Source organism: Paramormyrops kingsleyae, unplaced genomic scaffold, assembly GCF_048594095.1.
Source record: "Paramormyrops kingsleyae isolate MSU_618 unplaced genomic scaffold, PKINGS_0.4 ups59, whole genome shotgun sequence".
NCBI classification, from domain to species: Eukaryota; Metazoa; Chordata; class Actinopteri; order Osteoglossiformes; family Mormyridae; genus Paramormyrops; species Paramormyrops kingsleyae.
Window position 1 is genome coordinate 51,301 of NW_027325997.1, and position 9,502 is coordinate 60,802.

At 40.3% G+C, this 9,502-nt stretch overlaps 1 protein-coding gene across 6 annotated transcripts in view; it reads left to right on the forward strand.

The window, feature by feature from the left end:
• Window positions 1-8,390, forward strand: part of LOC140577633 (molybdenum cofactor sulfurase-like) — a 25,468-nt gene extending 17,078 nt beyond the window's left edge. For all 6 annotated transcript variants that reach the window (XM_072708267.1, XM_072708268.1, XM_072708266.1 and 3 more), the window contains 7 exons: window positions 855-1,017; window positions 2,471-2,555; window positions 4,521-4,633; window positions 5,004-5,106; window positions 5,380-5,515; window positions 5,603-5,707; window positions 6,111-8,390. In XM_072708267.1, the coding sequence (XP_072564368.1) occupies window positions 855-1,017; window positions 2,471-2,555; window positions 4,521-4,633; window positions 5,004-5,106; window positions 5,380-5,515; window positions 5,603-5,707; window positions 6,111-6,209 (804 nt within the window). In that variant the 3' untranslated portion in view covers window positions 6,210-8,390. The remainder of the gene's footprint in view (window positions 1-854; window positions 1,018-2,470; window positions 2,556-4,520; window positions 4,634-5,003; window positions 5,107-5,379; window positions 5,516-5,602; window positions 5,708-6,110) is intronic.
• The last annotated feature ends 1,112 nt before the right edge of the window (window positions 8,391-9,502 follow it).

The window sequence follows — 9,502 nt, forward strand, 5'->3', positions numbered from 1 at the left end:
TGGTTAAGATAAATGTATACAGACAATTCAAACCAGCATTGCCATGCACCCGTAGCCTTCGGGATAGGCTCCAGGACCCCTGACCCTGAATAGGACAAGCAGTCACAGAAAATGGACGGATGGATGGATGGATGAACGGGACAGTTTATGCTTTATTCTCAATAGTAAATAAACCAAGAATTTACAGGCCATGCATCTCCAGATGTCCTAGAAGCAGCTGTTGCAATGTAATCTTCAGGCATGATGTTAATATACAACTGTGTATCAAGGGTATGAAGGATAAGACAGAATAGATAGTGAAAGGACTGAAACAGGTAGATAATGAGGATATAAGAAGGCAGTGAGTGAAGAATGGATAGGGTACATGAAGATAGTAGACAGTAGATTGAGTGAAAAGATAAAGTGAGTAAAAAGTAGAGTGATGATATGATGAGGGGGAGACTGGGGACAAAAGTTGGTCACAGAATTGGAGAGGAGGTACCAGGCCCAAAAACCCCAGAGACTAATTCTAAGGTGAGGCAAGGAAAAATTCCCTCAGAGAAAGGAACCATGGGAGGAACCAGGCTGAAAGGGAAATCCCATCTCCCTCGGGCCAGCAGAGGGTAGTTTGCATAACTTTGGGACATTTGGGCAGATGGAGGGACAGCACAGTACAGCAGAGAGACAGGTGAGGTAGTACAGGGGAGCAGCAGGCAGACCAATGGACAGCCAGGGTACTCTCCTGTATGGGGACCTATGCATGGCTCACTCCAGAAGGAGGGGCTGAAGATATGGCAAAGTGCATTAGCCAGTATGAAACAGAAATACGGTAGTACAAGGTCTGAATATACTTCTGGTGTTTTGTGCTGTTGCAGGTGACTCAATGGGCAGTAGGACCCCTCGGCCTTCTTTATGACCGACTCTGGATGGTGGTCAACATTAATGGGGTTTGTTTGAGCCAGAAGCAGGAGCCTCGTTTGTGCCTGATCCAGCCTAGCATTCACTGGGCCTGCAAAGAGCTTTGTCTACACGCTACAGGTAAGCCTTGTTACTGTGGCAACACCTCAGAGCGACAACAGCACAAAGAGCTACCTGTAAGCTATTGACCAGTTCTGTGACAGTGGCACCAGCATAACGCCACAAATTCAGGACACAGAATAGCCCTACTTCCATGGCAAAATCAGACATATCTGCTTTGTAACAGCCAAAGACTGCTGGTGACAAGCTCATGCCAGATGATGTCTATCTATGGAATACCGAATCATCTGACCATTACCTGAAACTTTAAGAAAGATATCTGTTTAGGATATCTGGTTTTGTAAATCTGACTTATGTTTCCCTTTATATGTTAGAATAACTGTATAAATGAAGCAAATATTTTTTTCAAGATTCAGGTAATTTGCCTGTAATAAAAGTTTTTTATCTAGCTTTTATCTATGGTCAAAAACATACGAAAAGCTGACATCAAGTTGGGGTAGATAAAAGCAGTACATTAGGACATAGAGATGGAACAGAGGTGAGGTAAGAGCACAGAAGATTGATTGGGGGAAGGTTGTAGTTTGGTCAACCCAGGCAGGCTGGGCCCACCATGCACTGTGACCAGGCCAAAGGGAGAGGGAGGGCAGCCCCCAGGGCAACCCCACCCCAGGCAGACCACACCCCACATGACCTGCTACCCCTTTTCTAGGATGAAGTTTGTTTGGTTTTTCCTTTCTCTTGGATTGTTTTTCTGTATGAGTAGAACAGAAAGCACTGATCTAGTGTTATGCATTAAAAGAAGCAGGTCATGCAGGTTCAGGGCAGGAGAGATCAGTAGGCGGGAAAGCGGCCACCGGGGGGCCAACACAGCTTGTGGACCCATCCCAGTGCACCGGGGAGCTACCACACCAGACCAGCTCAGGGACCCATCCCTAGTGCACCAGTGGGCCACCACACCAGACCAGCTCAGGGAACCATCCCTAGTGCACTAGGGGGCCACCAGACCAGCTCAGGGAACCATCCCTAGTGCACAAGGGGGCCACCACACCAGATCAGCTCAGGGAACCATCCCTAGTGCACTAGGGGGCCACCACACCAGACCAGCTCAGGGAACCATCCCTAGTGCACCAGGGGGCCACCACACCAGACCAGCTCAGGGACCTATCCCTAGTGCACCAGGGGGCCACCACACCAGACCAGCTCAGGAAGGGAAGAGAAAGAAAGGAGGAGAGAGAAGAGAGGAAGAGTGAAAAAGAGAAAAAGAAGTAAAGACATAATAAAAGAATTAAGGAATACAGAGCTTACTCATTATGCTTTTAGTTACATAATATGTATTTGTTTGATTCTGTTTGTGAAGCCACAAAACATTTAACAAAAACATGCATAAATATTGACCATTAAACAAATACTTGCCAATAACTGCAGCTTCCCATGTAATGTAAGAAATTTAATCAGAACTTAGTGCAATTGTATGACTTCTCTGTGTTTTCATTGTCTGAATTAATTCTCTTAGGAATGAAACCTTTATCCATTCCACTAGAGGGCAATAAACAGAACCCAGGTGTCAAGGTGTTTCAGAGTAAAGTGTGTGGGGACAGGTATGTGTGTCTTATATTATCTATTTTACAAATGTCATGATGTCTTCCAGTCACCCATCTTTCATAATTACATATACGTCAGGCTGTAATTGAAGTCAGGCTGGTGTCTATCCCAGGAAGCACAGGACACAATGCAGAGGACACCCTGGATGTGATTTTAGCATTATATTATCACTGTATGATGTTTGAGAACGGCCACTTTACACAGCTATGTGATTTGTGTATTTTAGATGCATAAACTGTTATTATACATCTGAATAATCTTTGTTTTAAATGTAATAAATAATTAAATAATAATAAATAATTAAATAATCATTTAATAAATAACGTCACTAGTCGTTGCATCACCCGGATCCACCCCAACCTCACCCCCCAGTGAACTTTTGACCCAGTAACCTTTTGACCTTTAGGTCATAAATCTTTTTGAAAGAAGCAGTATTATCCATCTCTCTTACATCTTTTGATACTATTGATTATAAATCGATTCTTCATAGCACTATGCATAATATGCTTTTGGCAGATCCTCCTGATTTCAATGAATAGGAAAACATGTATCCTGCCACAAAATCAAAAACGTTTGTGCAGTTTGATTTAATTGATCTTATTGTAATGGTTCTCTTTAAACACCGCAAGAACCATCATCATAGCACACTATGGTTTTAACCCAAAAATTCCGCTTAACTGGTGACTATTGTGGCTGTATAGTCTTTATATTTCATTGCCACATCAAACAACATTCCCAAAATAAAGGCATTAGCAAATACCTACACCACACAACAATACAGAGCTGCTTATCAATGAACTTTTTAACTCAAAACAGCTTTTTAATAACTAATAATTTCGGTTTCAATTTATTAGTACTTGAAAAGAATGTCTTACTTAAAACTACTGGCTGCTTCTAATGTGACATTTTTGTGAGCAAATGAAAAAAGCAATGATTTTTATTAAATCATTAAATTAGCAATATTTTACTCCATTAAGGAAGCATCCCAAGACTTTCTGTGAGCACTTTATATAGTACAGTGGTTCCCAAACTTTCTCTGCAGGGCCCCCCTTTTCTAGATAGGAACATTATTGACCCCATTCAAACTACACAGGTTCATATTTAAACTTTATTTGAAATACAACTCCCTTTTCTAATTGAGCGAAACGAATGCAATTACAAAATACAAATGGTGCAATTTCACCACTATGGGAGAAAAAAGAGCAATCAATTAAAAATAAAAGTCCAGCATAAGTTTGAAATTATGCAAATGCAGCTTTAACATTCCTGTTAATATTCATTGGTGTACACAAATTAAAGTTTGTTTTACGATTACCGCATTTTGTTTTTAATGATAACCACAGGTTTCAGCCTATACTATAGCACAAAACAACACTAAATCATAACAATTAATTGATAGTCTCCCTGCACTTCATGTAGAAAATTTTAAACCTCGTTTTTCATGATATGGTTAGATTTTTTTGTCCAGCGCTGCAAAACGTCGTCACGCGTCACAATGTCACATGGTACAAAAACCTTGCAAGAGCAAGACGACTTAAGACAGGTCGTACAGCACCTCTCAGCTGGCTGAACAAACTGGAACTGCCTCCGTGACGACACAACTTTGCCCTTATTGGCTGAAGAACGTGACGTTTGTATCCCAGGAAGTTCCGATGCGTTATCTGATATTTCTCCCGAATATCACGTAAAGCAGTGAGAACTGGTTTTCAGTTAATTTACCTATTAAAATAAAGTTTAAATAAATTACATAAATGCTCTAATCGTACAAGTAAGTTAGTGGTTTATTTAATGTTAGTTACTGTAATGTTGTGCTGCTTTATTTGTTTAAATGTCCAGTCTGTGAAGAGATTATTTTGCTGAGGCTATCCCATTGGTGCGCCCCTCCGCAATACCTCTGCGCCCCCCAGTTTGGGCACCACTGATATAGTAGTATATATAGTATATTTCTCTCTCTTCCTCAGAGTTCAGAGTGTCGATTGTGGTGATGAAGCTGCTGATTGGATCTCTGAGTTTCTGGGAAAGCCCTGTCGTCTGATTCAGCAGAGCCCTGGCTTCATCAGAGGAATGAAGCGAGGTTGAGATTCCCCCATTACACCCCCCCCCCCCATTTCAGTCTTATACAGCCAGAATTTCTGTACTTTTAGCCTTGGTTCCATGGTATATTATTCTTTTTTCCACTTTGAATTTTGGCCTGAGATTTTGCTAATTGGTCTTGATTTTGCTAAGGGTTGTTCTGCTTCCTTGTTTACTTTATATTTAACACATAATCGATAAATTAATTGATTAGTCAACTTAATAGAACCTTTTTAGCAGTCAATTCATCTTCCATGCCACTTAGCCACAGCTGACTCACTGTGAGCAGAGTAATATCTCAGGTTGGGAATTGGAGTTAGAAGACTTAGTCCATGATATGTGAAGATATGAATGGTGACTCTCTTCTTCAGACCATGCAAAGCCGGTAGCTGGTCTATCTCTGGTAAATGAAGCACAGTATTTGATGATCAACATGGCCAGTGTCAAGTTCTTGAAGGAGCATATCAACGAGAGGTATAATGCCATGCAGATTCTACTGTATATGTGACACCTATATCATAATATTCTGCTTGAAGAGAATAAAGGTGTTATTTTTCAGATGTTAGTCATCACATACAGTTGAAGAGATAACTGTTATCAAAATTTCCTTTGATCCTATAAATGTTAAAATTGTTATCACTCATTAAAATGTTGTGTGGACATTCTGAGTAATTTAGACAAGGGGATTGATGTATACAAATTTTGAATGTATAAAATCTAAATTAATATCTTCTTTGTGGGAAACAGACAGGGCCCTGAGGCTGAAAACCTTGACATCCAGCAGCTCATTGCACGTTTCCGTGCTAATCTAGTCGTCATGGGTGCAGAACCATTTGAGGAGGATAACTGGAAGCATGTGGTGATTGGTGACCTAGTCTTCCAGGTGAGTTGTCCTATTAGCCGGCATCAGTATAGTTTTCTGACAATGAGCAGGTGGCTCATCAGAGCAGCTCCTTCTGTGATGTGCCAGGTGACGGACCTCTGCGCAAGATGTCACATGATTGGGATTGATCAGCAGACTGCCACCCACATGCCGGAGCCTCTAAACTCACTGTCTGCCTGCCGCAAGGGGAAGGTTAGTACAGGGGGAGTGCAGTCTGAAGGACCTCAGATAAATGGTATTTTTGCATTTGGGTCAGTTTACATCATGTATATGTAGCCAGGACAGGCAGTACAAGGACCCTCATATGAGTATTATGACAAAAATAATACTGAAGATGGAAATCATTCGATGTTACAACAGACATGGAAGATTTGGTACAATTGATCTCTAATTTTGATAACCTATCAAGTGTAACAAGGTCTGACAACCAGTTCAGGTACTAGCAGAAGTACATGTTTTAATCTCCAATTTTATTGGTTCATCTGATTGATAATGGCTTTGTTCTGGCCATTTATTTTGATCTCTCTTACAGTTGTTTCATTGTTCAGTGTGTACTGACCGTAGCTGAGTTTTTTTTTTTCTTTCTTTCTTTTAGGTCACTTTTGGTGTGTACTTGGTCCGGCAGCACCAATTGGACCTGGATCATACCTCTACCTTGTCTGTAGGATGTCCAGTTGTCCCTCAGTCACCTTGAGGAGATTAAAGTGCAGCTGCTCTAAAAGTATTATTGATACTTGTATTGATTTTTTAAAATTAATCACTCTCATCTTGTTTCAGTACATTGAGTGATACAAATTTAACAGCAGTACTGAACCCCGCTGATGACAATGTTGTGCCAACTCTTGTATGTAATATTTGTTTGCATGCAGTCTGCATAGTTTACATATTTTACCTGGAAGACAAAGTAATAAAGCTTTCTCCAATTTTAAAAAAGCTAAATGAATAGCACATTTGTATTTTCACACAAAAAACCCAGTCAGGAACACACTTATGTTACGGCTGCTTTTTCCTTCCTTGTTCTGTTATTCACTTTTCCCCCATTATCATTTGTATTTTTCTGCTCTTTCTGATGCCAAATGTTTCCCATCTTACTTTCTATTGTTTGTATTAAGGGTCTCCACAGAAGTTACCCCATATTGGAGCTTCATTACAGGTGTAATGGCAGTGATTACATTAAGTTTACTTTTATATTCAGTGTCTTTTCTAAATTTTTTGTTGATCTGTTGTAGGGATGTAATGATACACTCAACTCACGATTCGATACGCTTCACAATTCGTTCACGATACAATTTTCTCACGATTTTTTTACAGAGCTGCAGACAAATTTATTACAAAATATTCCTTTATCTTTCTAAACTGTGCAAAACATGTCCTTCTTAACAGTGCAACTGAAATTGAATAAAATATTGGTTAAAAAAATCTCAAATCAAAATAAATAAAAAAAAAATCTTGAAATACTGTAAATAAATGGTAACCTTCATAATGCTTTTATATTGCATTCATAAAACATTTAGTACAACTTCATAATGAATTAAGTATTCAGAAATCATTCATAAACATCATGCATGTATACCTTTACATCATAACATTGCTTAACAGCTGTAATATACATTAATAACAAACATTATACAATTATAATGTTTGTTATTAATATATAATCATGTAATGAAAACAGTTCCTTGCTGCCATACTTCTTAAGTAAATTCCAGGGAGAAGGTTGCCTTGGAGAGGATATTACATACTGTATTTGGTAAACCCATGTGAAAAGTTGTAATGAATTGGTATTTAATGTCCTACACAAAGTTACCAACTGTGTTACTGTTTAACTTTGATGTAAAAGCTTTGTTGTAGAGCTAAATGTTCATGTGTCAGGCATACACAGCATAACTTTTAATAATAATGAAGAAATGTGTATGTTATTTATGAACATGATATACTGTATTTATACAGATAGATAGATAAATATCTTTAATCGTGAAGGAAAAAAAATTAAATATATATATATATGATTATGTGTGTGTGAATGCATATATATGCACATATGTTATTGTTTTTATGAAGTATATAGAAATTAAATTAAACATTCATAAATGAAAAATCTTATGAGTGCAGCACGTATGAAAGAAAATTTGCTGAGGTTGGCAATGCAAGTCATTAATTAAACACTAGGCCTCAAATGAACATGAGGGGGCGTCACTGCCGACCTGTACGAATCAGGGGTCTGAAATCTGAAATTTGGCATGCATGAATGAGGGCCACAGCCCCAGGTTGTCATCAATATGACCAGCAACGCCAACTCTGCTGGTGACTCGTGGTCCATCCAACCGCCGCCAGCGCCCATCGCCCCGCTGCGCTTTTGTCCGGAGTATTACTACACTGTGGACTCTGATTCTGTGTGAACAGTGCGGATTTCGCGTGTTCAAAAGGGGGGAGTGTGGAAGTAAAATTGGACATTAGTATGCCCGGGAGGGGAGGCATATTGGGTCTGTTATGTTTTAGGCCTTAGGCAAGAAGAGATTGTTTTGAATACTGTGTGACCTCGCTTTGTGATAGCTGCCTGCAGTTGGCTCCGCAGAAGCTCGGACCTTGGAGAGGCAGACAGTGGAGCAAAGGGGGGGAGAAACCACTTGCAGGAAGAGACTCGAAGCCGCCCCAACTGGTGCACAGAGAGTTATAGCTTAATAAAGTAGTTGTAGTAGACAATATATAATATGTTACGCAATTGATCGCATAAGTAATCATACTAATCATATGTTAACCATGTATTTGCAGTGATTCAGGGACAATACGTCAATGTGTTATCAGAGAGGTTGATTTATCATTTTTCTACCACACTTTAATTAAAGTAAGCGAATTAAAGTTTAAAGTAGAATCACTGTTGGTGTCCTCAATCCTTTAAATAAATATTTGACAGGGAGTCTTTTCAGTGTCAGCTCTGTGGTTAGCATGTTCATGTCACTGCCTCCTGGAACTGGCTTGATTTGTGAATACTTCCTGTGATTGGTGTGCTCATGTGACTGCCTGTTGTGATTGGCATGATCATGTGACTGCCTCCTGTGATCATATGACTGCCTCCTGTGAATGGCATGATTGCACAACTGCCTCCTGTGTTTGGCGCGATCATGTGACTCCCTGTTGTGATTGGCATGATCATGTGACTGCCTCCTGTGGTCATATGACTGTCTCCTTTGAATGGCATGATTGCACAACTGCCTCCTGTGTTTGGTGCAATCATATGACTGCTTCCAATGATCATGTGAGTGCCTCCAGAGAGTGGTGTGATCATGTGACTGCCTCCTGTGATCATATGACTGCCTCCTTTGAATGGCATGATTGCACAACTGCCTCCTGTGTTTGGTGCGATCATATGACTGCTTCCAATGTTTGGAATGATCATGTGACTGCCTCCAGAGAGTGGTGTGATCATGTGACTGGCTCGATTGTGTAACTGCCTCCTTTGGTATGATCACATTACTGCCTCCTATGACTGACATGATCATATGACTGCCTCCTATGATTGCCATGATCACTGCCCCTGGTTTTTATAAGAATCGTTTTATTTCATAAGACAGGGGTGGGCTGGGCTTCATTTCCACTTTGCACAACTGCACTCATAACAACAGCGGGGACGTCACTACAGCAGCCTCATACGGCACCTACACCTTCATACGCAGCAAGCAGGTGGCCATGATAATGACTGGCATCAAGTTACTGCTGCAGTCCGACACCAAAATTCATACAGATACAACGTATATCCAAACGCTGAATGATCTGGTGAAGTTTGTCTCCAGTGGCTACCCATACTTATGCACCACTAGTGACGGTACAGCACATCAGAACACTAAGTGAGGACCCAAAGTGACTTGTGGCCAGATTTTCTGGAGAGCAAACTTAAAACTCGTGTCTTACGCTTGTGTCCCCAGCCTGAAATATGAAAACACTTCAGTTGTTTTTCATCACAGTTAAGTTCAAATACATGCTTGATTT